Genomic DNA, 15,230 nt, shown 5'->3' on the forward strand with positions numbered 1-15,230 from the left:
AGGCATAATTTAAACTCTGCATGGAAAAAAAAAACCTATATGTAGAAAAGAAAGTCAAACTCCCTCCTGCTGTGAAGCCCCCCTCATCCCTCCGCAGATAGGCAGGTTCATATAAGATTCTATCTTTTTATTTTTATAAAATTGTCATTGTAGATTTACATTCTGTGGCTGTCGGAGGAGTGAAGAGGAATGCAGATATAGCCGTCCTTCACTGTCACGATTACTACTCTTTCTGCCTCCGTTCAATATTTACAGGAGGCAAATTCAGATTTTCTTTTATTTCGTAAGTGGGATAATATCTCTCCATGGAAACCGATGACAGAAAAAATAACAAGTGCGTACCGTGTTTCCCCAAAAATAAGACAGTGTCTTATATTAATTTTTGTTCAAAAAGGTTTAACTTTTTTACATGTATAGCTGCCTGGACACTATTTAAATTGACTTTTTTTGATTAACTGTTAGCAGGGCTTAATTTTGGAGTAGGGCTTATATTTCAAGCATCCTCAAAAGGCCTGAAAAATCATTTTGCATCCTCAAAAATTCTGGAAAATCATGCTATGTCTTATTTTCAGGGAAACAGAGTGTTTTTGGGTCTCCTAACAGTTTATAATGGTGCGAACAGTGACGATTATTATATAATGTGGTACCTTCAAGCATCCTTGGGATTAATGATGATGACAAATAGTGTGGGAACTGAACTCTTAGTTCTAGAGTATTGCATTATGAAATAAGAAAAAAAGTTTCAAAGACGATTTCCAGCCAAAAACTACAAGCAGAGTTCTGGTTGGAAGCTGGGTCTTTCGAAATAGTCTTTTTCTAAGTAATTTTTGTAGTGGGTCTTTGTTCCTGAGAAGAGTAAATTGTAGAGGAAGTCGTTGGCCCAACCTAGAGAAAAAATATTTCTAGTTTTTGGCAGGAGAAAGACTTCTATTTGGTGGCTAATTATGTCAATATTATGACGGGGTGCTGATAAGTCCTTGACTTGTTACGTCAATGAAAGTTACATAATTTGGAAGTCTAATCTTTCTAATACATTGTGAACAAATTTTAGCATGATCTCATGTGGCGTTCTTCTATTATGTAGATTTGAAAACAACATGGCGAAGTTTGTAGTAGATTTCACAGCAAAGGAGAGAAAAGCAGTGATGTAGTTCCTGTTTCTGAAAGGGATGTCGGACGAAGACATTCATGGAGACGCGGTGCAAATATTAGGTGGCAAATGCCCTTCGTACTCCATAGTGACAAACTGAGTCACCAACTGGACACTTCAACACGATGATGAACGCTTTTATAGGAGACCTCCAGTGATGACCATTCCAGATGTCATCCTTGACATGATTCTGTAAGACCAGCCAAATTCTGCTTAGATGATAGCTAAGGCTTTGAATACTTCCAAAGAGTTGGGTCCATAATTTATGATCATCTGGACAGGAGGAAGGTGTCTGCCAAGTGGGCTCCAAAATTGTTTTCAGCAGATCAAAAGCGTGCCCGAGTGGAAACCTTCCAGGGAATTCTGCAGCATTTTTGGAAGGACGCTGATGCTATCCTGGATCCTGAGTCAAAAGAGCAGTCAAACGAATTGAAACACAGTTGCTCCCCATGTTCAAAGAAGATCACAGTGCAGAAGTGGTCATCCTAGGTAATGCAGTCTCTCTTCTGGGATAAAGATGGGATACTGCTTGTCGACTAACTTCCAAAGGGGTCTACTATATGTATTACGCAACACCTTTGGATAAATTGAAGGAGGCATTGCAGACTAGAAAGCACAGAAAATTGATCCATGGTGTCATGTTCTTGCGTAACAATGCCTTGTCCCACACAGCAGCCATCACCCAAAGCAAACTGGCTGACCTGGGCTTTGAGGTGCTGGAAACACCTCAAGGGAACCAAATTTGCCTCCATTTCTGACCTAATTGCAGCAGCTGATGCCTGGTTCACAATCCAACCAAAGGAAGTATTTCTGGATGAGTTGAAGAAGTGGCAGCACTACAGCCAGAAGTGCATTGATATCCGATAAAAAGAAAAAGGTTTAGTACTGTGTTAGCCAGTAGAGCAAAATGGGTTTGTTCTCTTTTAATGGCTAACAAAAAGGCATGATGTTATAGCATATGCTGAAAAAAAAATCTGCTGGGAAGGCGCAACTCTCCAGAGGTTCCAATAAAGGTGCCAGAACAATTAGATGAATAGCCAACTTCTCGTTTTATTTAGAATATTGAAATTTAAAATCCAGCTAATAAACGCGTTTTGGGTTAAACCCCTTCATCAGTAGTGCTGGGATGACTTCACTCTCAGGGAAGGGAACTCATACCCTAAATACTGGGTAACAGAGTCATGAGCTGGAGTAGAGTGGATGTCCAAGGGAGCACTTCTCCTCTCCACCCATTTCTCATGATGTTATAGCAAGCTTTCAAACCTACTTAGGGTTCATCAAGCCCGAAGAAGAACCCTGAGTAGGTTTAAAAGCTCGCTATAAAATCATGTCTTTTCGTTAGCCATTAAAAGGTATCGTATCATCAGGATTATAAGTTTCATTGATCTATTCTATATTTGATGTTTATTAAACAATGACTGCTTTGTTTATATTTGTTTTAATGTATTATTACAAAATTCAGTAAAATTTCTGAGAAATAAAAGGTATCATATCTACAAGATTAAGTGGTTTCTCCTACTGAGAACAATCAAACTTTGATATCCGATGGGACTATATAAGATAACTGTGCAAATTCCTTGATCTGTATCAATTTTCTTTTGGTCAAAGCCAAGGACTTATCAACACTCTTTTGTAGTATCTTTCTTTAAGTATCCTATACACAAGCTAGACATGTGCCTGGGGTGGCAAGGTTTATGGGGCTGCATGTCAATGGGATTCTATGCACTTTGTAATTTTCCTACATATTTTTTATTATGACTGTCTTATTATAGCTCTGTATAATTCATAGTTAACTTGGGAATTTGTAGAAAGCTGCTGGTGTTTTTCATAAGGTAAAAAATTATATGTAAGCCCGTACCTATAAGGGATATTAACCTGCTTTGAAGCTTTTTAGCTCATCTTTATTAGGGAAGAGCTGTGATTTGTGACTACAGTTGATCTACAATGCTTACAGGGAGTCTGTGGTAGTCAGACACACCCCCTGTCTCATCACTGGTTCAGGGAGACACACCTCTTCTCTCATCATTGGTTCAGGCTTCTGCTCTCTCCTCCCCCTGAAGCTCTACCTCCTCTGATTGGCTGCTATGTATTAGACCATCAAATGTGACCAGGAAATCAGTACATGGACGGATGATTTCTGTTATAGTAGGGGCAGAATGATTATAAACTGGGGAATACTTAACTAGCAGTAAGACCTATTGCTGCACATATATTAAGAGGAATGGCTCTTTGTAAGGAGGAGCCTTGATGGGGGCACTATAATGTCACCCATTTAAAGGTACCTTTGCATGAGGTGATTATCACCCAAATTCTTGCTGGAAAAAGCTGATTTTGGTGATAATCATTCTGTGTACACACGGCTGCCGGCAGGGCACTGAGCAAGAAATCATTCACCTATCAGACAAAAAATGCAGAGAGCGCATCAGGGTTCTTCAAATGGTCATCCACCACACATTCACATCCTCCAGGGGGAGAGCTGCAGAGGTACAGAGGGGGTTTCTAAAAAGAAAAACTTCCCCAGATAAACAGGAGAGAGGACAATAATCAATAAAAAATACTGCTTTCCTGGAATGCGTATAGAAGATACCATAGACCACATCAAGGAAATAGTAAAGAAATGGCACTTACTCTGAGGGAGGGGGGTATGAAGAGCAGAAGCTCCCCCCTAGAAGTGTCGATTGCTACAGACAGAATGATGATGCAGTCATATTAGCCTGGGATTGGTTCATAAAGATCCTTTATTATATGATAGGCGGCAACGCGTTTTAGTGCTCTCAGGCACCTTTTTCTCAAGCCGATATACCTGTGCTCAACAGTTGTCCCGTGTAAAGGTACCTTAAGACTTTGGGGCATTTAGTGAAACTAAAGAAATATGACTACGTAACAGGTCCTTAACCTTTAGCTGTGGCCGTGGAGTTTCGCAGACCCCTCCCCATTCTAGATTTCCGAGTATCGCATACTTCCCTGCTCCCCCTGCGACTGAACAGCTCAGTAGCTTTTGTTTTAGTAACGAAAAGACCGGTATGAGAGGTGGTTGCATCGACTGAAAAGTTCCTATAGTTCTTTATTATGTAACATTACTAAAATATATGAGTCAAAGTTGATTATTCTACATGTTTTAAAATTATTTATAACTGAAAATTACTAAAAACAAGTTATTGTAAACATCCAGTTCATTATTGTGAAAAAAGTCAACCCCAATATATAGCAGACCGTGAGACCCCACAGAAGTGTAACAAATAAATCACATCCACAGTCGAAGGTTAAAGCTGTTACCCAGTTGCAGTTTGAGTCACTTGCAGTCAAGCTGATCCAACTGGGCGCCTACACTGTTATGAAACCCTGTGATCGATTCTGATCACTTTGCGTAGTACAATAAAAATTGGGAGGGGGTGTGCCCCACCCCATGGCTTGGCATATTGACCCATTACTTACTCCAGAAAACTTGAGTAAGTTATAGTAAAAATCTACAGCTCATATTTTGGTTTGTAGTGCCCAGATGGGCTTCTCTCACACAGGCGCTAAGTAAAACACTGCAACTGAAATCAATGGGATCATTATACTGCGATTATCACGGCATTCAAAACGCTGCGGTAATCCCGGTAAAGAGCGCTTTTGTGAGAGTGGCCTTAATGCATTTGGAGCATCTTCCTCCAGCAGGCTTCAGATTAAAGCCAATATATGAAATTCCAGCCTCATTAAATTCCCCCTTAATCTTTTCCTATGTAATTATTGATGCATTAAAAGAGGTATTTCAGCCTCATTAGGGTCAGAGATGGAAATATAATAAGGGGCATCACTTCAATTGATTTCAATGGGAGAGAAGCCTTTATTGCACTTCTGGCCCTAACCACTGATGATAATGTCTGGCCCCACTGCACTAACAGTGGACCAGACTGTAAGCTGATTGTTGGGAATCCCGAGCGGCGGCCCCTACACAATGAACTATTGATGTCTTATCCTGAGAATAGGCCATCAATAAAGTCTCAAACAATTTATAAGTTCTCAGGAAAATTAAAAGTCTGATATAAGTGTAACTGGTAACTAGGAAAGAAAGCAGGATGTGCATTTTCCCAACTCATGTTCTACCTTGGCTAGATACACCCTTCACTCTGATAAGGGTCGAGTGACAATGGTGAAGGATTGTTTTCCTATACAGAAGCAGACTAAAGGCCCATTTACACCAGCAGATGATCATTTAAACGACAGTTTGAGTTACAGGTTTGAGCGATCATTTTGCAAAAACTATTAAGTAGCTACTCAGCTACTTAAATACCAATTAAGTGTTATGTCTGTCAGCACTTGGTTAAATAATTACCAGCACACCTAGTGTCTGTAGGTTCTATCCAGACTGGCCAGGGTTAACAGCTCCTGCGCCTTCTAGCCTAGGTTAATTATCCTGCTAGTGTCTGAGAGGTGTGGCTGGTGATTGACTTATCTGGCAGCCAACCAGCTTCTCCCACCTCCCTATAGGATCCAGCTCTTGCTGCTTGGGAGTTGCTGATTATTCTCCAGTGATCCCTGAGCAGTCCTGCTTTTCAGACCTGCTGAGTTCTGGCTCTGGTACTTTGACCTGTTCCTAGTTTGTGCTGGGTGTTCTGCTACTGTTGATAGTAGCTGCTCCTGGTTTACCAGTTTTTCCTGTCATATTGGTCCATACTTTCAGCCTAGCCTGTAGGTACCAGTAAGTTGCTTTCTGCATAGGTACGGCGGTTCCTTTCTGTCTTGCCACTAGGCAGCGAAGGGTCAGTGTTGGTGGCCTGGACCTGTCCACCATTGGGGCTACCTCCAGGAAGGGACATTGGCGTGGGTGAGAGGCAGGGAGTCCCGTGACATGTGCACCCATGCACACTACCTGTATTGTAACATACCCGTACCGTGTGTACCTGTGCACACTACTAGTATTGAAAGTTCCGCGCCGTGCGTTTCTGTGCACACTACTAGTATCGTAACATTAAGTGTGCAAATGAAGCCTTAGCTGAATGCAGTTAATAGCCCTAGGGCTATTTTCTGCGCTCAGATCCTTTGTTCTCCACTGGGAAACAATGCTATCAGCACTCCCCGTGGAGAACTTCTAATAAAAGTGACCGACGATTTTTAGGTTAGCTTGAATTTAATAATCAGCTAGCTGTCCCCGAAAAGCGGACGATGGGAGCACATTTACACGCACTGATTATCGCTTAAACGATTGTCGATCAGCGGTTTTTGTTTTTTTTATACGATTATCGGCTGGTGTAAATGGGCCTTTACACATTAATCTACAGTATGTTAAAAAGGCAGATATTGAGTTTAATTCGAGTCTTTTAATGCAGGAAGCCAATACTTTCATTAGCATGTCAGCTGACTTCCTCTCTTAATGGTGTAATATTCCGAAAATATATAATAGAACAGGAGATGTCAGCATCAGAAAGCTTGTTTTAGAAAAATGCATATTTTTTGGATCACAGTGATGTGCGCTGTCTGCACAGAATGCTTGATGAGTAATTTCAGAAATGGAGTAGACGTTTTAAGCTCTTCGCCAGTTTCAGAATGTTTACTTAGGAATTAGAAGCATAATTTCACCATATGGATGAATGGAATGTTCCATTGACTAAGATTCCTAGTAATGAGAGAACTGAAATCCTACACATTTATAGGAAGACATAAGCGGTAAACTGGCCCGTTCAGGATTTAGGAGATAACCCAAATAAAGAGTAGGCATGCTAGGAATTTATAGGACAATCTATCAAAAGGATTACCAAAGGACCCCAGGACATGTGACTCAGTCATTGCCATGTGTTCTGTAGAGTGTTTTTGTTAACCAGTTTCTAGCAGTAATGAGTATTGACCTTCTACTTGCAAAACTTCGAAGGGGGAGAGGTCTAGTAGCTCTGGGACATTTAGGGAGAGATTACAGGTATAAGGTATTCTCACTGGTAAGGCATATTGCCCAAAGATAAGAATCATTAGAAACCCCCTTTAAAATGGTTGAATAATGTTTGAGAACCAAATGTTGCAAACATCCTTTACATCTGTATTTCACAATGGAAATCTAGGGATATATCCGGGCAGGGTAAAGACAAACCTGTGTTCAGGCCAAGCTGGCATAAATGTTACCACTAGAGAAGAGCGAGCATACTCGCTAAGGACAATTGCTCAAGCGAGCATTGACCTTAGCGAGTATCTCCCCGCTTGGAAGAAAAGGTTTGGCTGCCGGCGCGGGTGAGAGGTGAGTTGCGGCCATGAGCAGGGGGAGCGGGGGGGAGGGGGGAGAGGGAGAGAGAGATGTCCCCTCTGTTCCTCCCCGCTCTCCCCCACCGCTCCCCACCCGCCGCCGGCAGCTGAATTTTTGCTCCCAAGCGGGCAGGTATTTGCTAAGGTCAGTGCTCGATCGAGCAATTGTCCTTAGCGAGTATGCTCGCTCATCTCTAGTTACCACTAAACAGTCCCCTCATAGTGTTTATTGGTAGACTTCAATAAAGTGTGCCATGAATACTAATGACCATATGTGATGACTTGGACTTTAGTTTTTCACGCAGTTAGCGGCACCAAAAGGGACCATCTGACCTGCAAGAAATGTTCTGCTTCTAAAAGGTCTAACAGGGTCAAGTCATCCATAGCACTGCTGGTTAAAGGGTCACTTTCAATTCATAAGACATCTGACATGGCATAGAAACATGTCAAAAGTTTGTACCAGTGAGGTCCAGGTGCTGAGTATCCCTCTGATCTAGAACAAAGGGGTATAATCTATCTCCAGAGTACTGGGCTCTTTTGGCATCTCTTGGCATGCATGGCCCCATATGTGCTCTTTTTTTAACAGGTGAGACATGAATGCTGTCGTAAGTTTGAGGAGTTGAATACAGAAAAGCCATAACAAACTTGTTATCAATTTAAATAGGTCTGTCCTATTGGGAAATTGGTACAATAAGTTACTGTAATTTACTGTAAGTTTCCAGCATTGGAGCCACTGCTAGGTGTTAATGAAGCTGCTACTCAGCATGAAAGGGAAGTTCCAAGTTTAGAAGTACTCTTCAGATATACTGTAACTATGAACTGAATTGCTTTCTCTTGCTGCAGAAGTGACCTGAAAATGGAGCAAAATGGATGGGAATATAAAAGCCACTATAGCTTCTTACTTTTTATATCAGAAGTCTACAGGCTACTTTACAATAGTCGGTAGTTTAGATCTCATTTGCAGATGACAAATTGATGCATCAGGGTACTTTCACACACATTGGGTTTTTCCACACAGATTATGCCTCTAAAATCGCTGCAGAAATGTGTGGATCCATATGAAGATTTAGCCCCTGCCTATGAGAAAAATCCACATGTGATATTAAGAAGTAGCATGTCACTCTTAGATCAGTGAGGATCCGACTCCCAGCACCCCTGCTCATCAGCGGTTTGAGGCACTGGTATAGCTAACTATAGGGGACGCAGGGGGTACAGTTGCACCCGGGCCCAGGAGCTTTAGGGGGCCGTAAGCCTCTCTTCTCCATATAGGGAGCCCAGTACTATGAGTAAAACATTATAGTTGGGGGCCCTGTTACAGGTTTTGCATTGGGGGCCAGGAGCTTCAAGTTAGGCCTCTGGTTTGAGGGGTGCTCAGATGAGGGCTGTAGCTTCTTTCTAAGCCTGTGATGTCTCATCCATTAGTCACATGGCCTTTTGCAATTCAGTTGAAGTGAATGTGATTGAGCATGAATACCAGGTAGAGCCACTACAAAATGTATGACTCTGTGCTTGGTATTCAATGTAGAGGCCCGAGTGTTCACCTGAGCACCGCTGTTCCTTCAAACAGCTGAACGGCAGAGGTGCAGGGAGTTGCCCCCACCCGATCTGATATTGATGACCTATCCTAAAGTTCTTGATAACCCCTTTAACTGTAAAACAGTTGTAGATTGTTAACCTGAAAAGTATACAGAACACATTACTTTTGGACTGTACACTTATCATTCGGTAAGCTGAGGCAGACAACTAGACATATATTAAAGGGGTTTGTCATAAAAAAATTCTATACTTACTTACCTATTCCTCCCCAGGCAGTCTCCTTACCAGATCTTCGCCTGGCTCCTCCAGTTCCCCGGGTCATGTCACCTCCAGCCGGCCGGATCCTCTTCTCCCTGTGACGAAGCGTACATTGCCGGTATTCTGCTTCCTGTAGGGCGATATGCGCTACGTCACTAGTGACCGAGTATTCACTGCCTAATAGGGAATGACGAATGCTCAGCACCCTGCTTTAGCGTGACTGCGCATGCATGAAGTATCGCGCTAGAGCAGGCTGCCAATGTTTCAGCATTCCCTGCTAGGCAGTGAATGCTGCATTACTCGTAGCGTTTACTGCCCTGCAGGAAGTGAACTGCAGGAAGAAGAGGATCCTGTCAGCTGGAGGCGACGTAATCCGGGGAGCCAGAAGAAGATAGGTGAGTAGAAGAAGTGGTAAGAAGACTGCCTGGGGAGGAATAGATAAGTATTTCTTTTTCTTTTTCTAATGACAAACCCCCTTTAAGTAATTGTGTGTATATAGGTAATTTCTAGTACACTTCTATAATCAGCATTGCCTTTTTCATGAGCAGAAGCAGTCATCAGACAAAGGCTGCTGTATAGCTGATTGTACCTGTTGCTTCATTGTTTGACTACAGACTAATGCAAACAGGATTGCACTAGGGACGTTAAATGTTCTTCTAATGGATCCTTCCTTTCATATTGGATTTTAGAGAATTGACGCAGTTCACTTTTATATTAGTGCAAGTTCATAAAAAGTGACTTTAAATGGGCTGTGCATTTAGAAGACTCATTTAAAATACCTAATTAAGGCATGTGAGTTTATATAGTAGAGTCTCTTATTTTCTTCCCTCCATCAATTAGCCATAGTGGTGAGTGACTACAAAGAGCATGCATTACATGGTCAGATATTGATTTCAAAGGGTACCATGTAATGCCTCATTTCTCTTGAGGTGGTGCTGCAAGGGGAATGGACATGTGTTGTTGCATTCCTCAGATTACAGCTGATCGTTGATGTACTTGCGTGATCATCTTAACTTCAGCAGGCCATTCTAACAAAAAGAGATTGTGCAGTGGAGAAACCCTGTGTTTTTTTACATTAGGGTGGTCACACAAATTATATTTGGATCAGCTGAGCCCACCATATCTGGCAGGACCAGCCAATCATCTGATGTGTATGGTGGCCTCCCTAGTCTTCTGATATTGGGGGAGATAAGATCAGGCAGTTTAATCCATTTGTTCTCAACACATCAGCTGCTGCCAGAGGTGTTTGCTAGCAGCTTACCCTCACTACATACAAAACACACGTATACTTGGCCAAGCTGAGAAATATTCAAATTGGTCATGCAAGACGTAATGTGGGTCACTGTTTTAAGGGTTTCATGTATATTTGCTCTTCGCAATGCCAAAAAAAAAATTAAAATTCTGAAACGGTAAATTCCTCGGCATGGCCAACAATAGAATTCGATAGAAGATCCTCCATACTTCCCCTCTTTATTTAAGAGTTATAGATGGTGTGCACACATTTACCTTGTAGGAACACTGCTAGGAGGATACCAACGTAGGTCAGGGTTCAGTGCTCCAGAAGATATGCCCACTCACACACAGCAACGACTGGCTTGCTGGCTGACATCACACTGAGACAGGTGAATCTAAGGACCGATTCACATCTGCATTAAGGTTGGGTTCACACGGGGCGGAATTGCAGCGGAATTTCCATGTGGAAAGTCTGCATGGCAATCCCGCCCGTGGCTCCTAATCCTGGGATTAGTCAGCAAAGTGGACAAGATTTTGCAAAAATCTCGTCCGCACGCTGCGGCCAAGCCGCACGAAAACGGACATGCAGCGCGGAATGCAATTCTGCAGCATGTCAATTCTTTTCCGCAGCAGCCTCTCTCCTCTCTATGGGGAGAGAAAGCTGCAGCGGAATGCTGACGGCAAAGGCGCTCCAACCTGCGGCTAAATGCTTTTGGTTTTGAAGCTGTGCTTATCCTGCGAAAATCCTGTGGTTTTTCGGTGCGGCCATTCGCACGGTGCTATGCAGGAAACAAATTGCAGCATGTTCTATATAGCTGTGAGCTCTTGCATCCATTAAAAGCAATGGGAGAACTCCACGATCCTCTGCCATGGCTGTGACAGCCGCAACAGGGGATTCCCTTCATCCCCGCAGTGATGCGAGGCTGTTTTCACATAAAATGTCACGCATCCACGAGGCTTTCACATGGATGGCGAGGGCGATATCGGGCCGTGATTCTCAGCCCAGTATCGCTCATGTCAGTGTGAAGGCAGCCTTAGGACACATTCAGAGTTCTGTTGGAAAAAGCCTCTATAAGGTTTCTATTACACGAGCGCTAGTGGTGCTCGAGTTTTCCTGACAATTGCCAGGCTGATCCTGCAGATATAGGTGCAGCCTGGCAAATATCACTATTTGGCTGGGCTCACCCGACCGTGTGAGCCGTCACGCAGAAAGTATGTAAAGTATGTAATGACCTGCTGCATACTGCCAATCTCCATGCACTGATTTGGCATGCATGAGCACAAATTACACGCCAAGATAATGCATGTTGCGGGTTTTTTTGCGCAAGTAATACATGCGTGGAAAAAAAAACACTAGTGGGAGTGGCCCAATATAAATCAATGGGCTATGGACATCACATGCCACACGCAGTAAAATTGCAGTGAAAATATGCCCTTGTAAGAGCGGCTTCACATGAGCGTTAACGGCGATTGTGTAATAGCACCCGTAGGCCTCAATCACATGGGTGTAAATACGCCACATATTTTTTACATATGTAATACACATTAAATAGAACCCATTGATTTCAATGGGTTTATTCACATCTGCATTAGAGATGAGCGAGTAGTGCCTTAGCCGAGTATCTCCCCGCTCGTCTCTAAAGATTTGGGGAGCGGCGGGGGAGAGCGGGGAGGAACGGAGGGGAGATCTCTCTCTCCCTCTCTCCCCGCCGCAACTCACCTGTCACTGGGGCCAGCCCCCGAATCTTTAGAGACGAGCGGGGAGATACTTGGCTAAGGCACTACTCGCTCGAGTAATGTGCCTTAGCGAGTATACTCGCTCATCTCTAATCTGCATATTTTTTACACAATTTTCGCAGCATGTCCTATTGTGAGGCATATTATACACCTAATGGTCCATAGTGAATGGGCTAGTGCAAATATTCACTGCCTATTTGTGTATCGAGACAAGGGCCCTTATGTATATTTTTGCGCGCATAAGTATGCTGCATAATTATACATGCAAAAAATCTGAAATACTCGAAGAATTGGCTATTTTCAGTCTGTCCATATGGACTCAAAAACTCTCATGCCTGTGTGAATCAGCCCTAACTGGGAGAAAGCGAGCATGGCAATTATATTATCACGACCATCAGCAGATCAGCACAATTGTATTTGTAACATCATAAGATGGACTTATTACACATGGTGCGGATATTTATTCTGGCTTTCTACCATGATGTTTTCTTACCACCAACCATTGTTGGTTTGTTACATGTTTATCCAAATAGCTTTGAGATCTGGTCTTTTTCAAGTATTCACTCTCTATGTGGGTACCATAATTATATTCCAGTGCACTCGGCTCTGGGACACTTGCCTGTTAGTAAGTGAGCTGCCTTGCTTGTCTTTCCATATTGAGGGTGGATTCAGATGAGCGTGATTATGTGCGCACAGAACCACGCATCTATTAGAACCATTGGTTCCCTATGGTGTGTTCACGTCTGTGGTGCGTGTAAATATTCCCCTCGGGGAATCCCCTTGTCGCTGAATACTGTGGTAGAGGATCGCGATGTTCTCCCATTGCTTTCAATGGGACCGGCGCTTCTGCACTCTCATTGAAAACAATGGGCTGCCGGCAAGCCCTGCAGGGATTTTCAGGGAAGGGCTTTAAATATAAGCCATTTCCTGAAAATCATCCCTAGAATGTGTTAAAAATAAAAAAATATATATACTCACCTCTCCGCATCTGCCGGGGCTCAGACGCTCAGCCAATCACATACAGCCCTTTCAGCAGGCGGGAATTTTAAATCCCCACCTGCTGAAACAGAATCAGAGCAGTGCAGGGAGAAGACAGGCTGGGTGTACCTGAGCCCCGCCAGCTGAGGAGAGGTGAGTATATATTTTTTATTTTTAACACATTCTAGGGATGATTTTTAGGGAAGGGCGTATACTTAAAGCCTTTCTCCGAAAATCCCTGCAGGGCTTGCCGGTAGCCCATTGCCTTCAATGGGAGTGCAGAAGCGTCGGTCGTACTGAAAGCAATGGGAGAACATCGCGATCCTCTGCCACAGCTGTGACAGGGGATTCTTTACTCCCCGCGGGGAGTCCCTGTGTCACTGAACACTGTGACAGGGCTGTCACAGAGTTCAGTAACAAAAGGACTCCCCGCAGGAAATATTTACACGACAGCGGCGGAGAGGTGAGTGTGTGTGTGTATATATATATATATATATATATATATATATATATATAAACATTTTTTTACATGCCACAATCAATGTAGATCGTGGCATGTAAAGGGTTCACAGAGGGAGCGCGCGACCTCTGTGATGTCATCGGCCCTCTGATACGTAATTGCAGAGCACTAATTGGTTGCTGGCAACCAGACACAAAACAAAATAGTTGGGGGCCTGCCATGGCCTGTGATCGCAATTATAAGTAATATAAAAGTAGTAAAGAAAAAAAGAGAATAAATAGTAATTGAAAAAAAACAAACACTTTTTTGCGCACTCTTCCCTCTTGGCATAAAAAAAAATCGAACCTCCCTTCCCAAATATTTGGTATCTATTTATTCTGCACAGCAAATGCTGAAAAAAACTGAGCAAACATGGTTATTTTGTTCACTTTGCCTCCAAAAAAATGCAATAAGGGTGATCAAAAATAGTCATATGTACCACTACATGGTACCAATAAAAACTGCTCATTATGCAAAAAAACAAGCCCTCACAGAGCTCTATCGATAGTGAAATAAAAAAGTTATGGGACTGTATGCAGGGATACAAAAAAATAATTTCCAAAAAAGGGGTTTTCTTATGCAAGAGTGGAAAAGCCTAAAAAAATACATAATTTAGGTATCGTCGTAATTGTACCAACATGCAGAAAAAGATGTATCGTGTGATTTATGCTGTATGCGTAATGCTGTGAGAAAAAAAAAACAATTGGAAGAATTGATGTGTATTTTCTCCCTGCCTCCAAAAAAAATTAATAATAAAAGTTTTGCAATACATTACATGTACTCAAAAATGGCACCATTAAAAACTACAGCTCACTGTGCAAAAAACAAGCCCTTATATGGCTATGTCTATAGGAAAACAAAAAAAGTTATGGCTTTTGAAAAGTGGAGATGAAAATCCCCTAAACATTGTTGCATTCTTAGCGCCAAAATAGGCTGTCCTTAAAGGGGCTGTCCAAGTTATAGTTTGTAGGTAAAAGTAAGATAATGTATAGTGATATACTCACCTCTACTCGCTCCTGCTGTGTCACACGGCACTGAAGCCAATAACAGAACTTAGCGCTCGATCAGTGGGCTCTCTTATTGCCTGCGGTGCCTGTGGTGTCCTAGCAATGCAGCCTGCAAACAAACACAGGCACAGAGGACCAAGAACCAGAGCGGAAGCGGGGAGAGGTGAGTATATCACTATTTGTTATTTTACTTCATGCAGGAGGGCTATAAACTATACCTCAGACAACCCATTTAAGGGGTTAAATTACTTTGTTTTTATTCTAAATAATAAAATTCCTTAAATCTTTCACCGTGAGACGAGATTATTGACAAAGTGTTGGTTTTTGAAAACAGGAATGCCCAAAAGCACTCAGCTTCTTCACCAACTTAATCATCAAGCGTACGGTTTAGGTGTTTGATGTGTTTGATTAATACGTATAAAACATGGATGTGCCCGAAAACTTACCATCAGATAGCTGATAAAGTTGACAAGGCAATGTACTGAAGAGTTTATGAAGGAGGGCATCTTCAGCAGAAATCCTTTCACGAGGACAACCTTTCAACATCTTACATGCCAGATCTTCAGCCCCCATGGTTCTACTCAATCTAGAACAACAAAACAAGGTTGATGCTTTAATA

At 42.5% G+C, this 15,230-nt stretch overlaps 1 protein-coding gene across 2 annotated transcripts in view; it reads right to left on the reverse strand.

Annotated features, from left to right (window-relative positions):
- The window catches only part of CDK15 (cyclin dependent kinase 15), a 163,418-nt gene that overhangs the window by 28,179 nt on the left and 120,009 nt on the right, over positions 1-15,230 (reverse strand). For both annotated transcript variants that reach the window (XM_066575422.1, XM_066575421.1), the window contains one exon: positions 15,058-15,197. In XM_066575422.1, coding sequence (XP_066431519.1) covers positions 15,058-15,197 — 140 coding nt within the window. The remainder of the gene's footprint in view (positions 1-15,057; positions 15,198-15,230) is intronic.

This window comes from Eleutherodactylus coqui, chromosome 8 (genome assembly GCF_035609145.1).
Source record: "Eleutherodactylus coqui strain aEleCoq1 chromosome 8, aEleCoq1.hap1, whole genome shotgun sequence".
Classification (NCBI taxonomy): domain Eukaryota; kingdom Metazoa; phylum Chordata; class Amphibia; order Anura; family Eleutherodactylidae; genus Eleutherodactylus; species Eleutherodactylus coqui.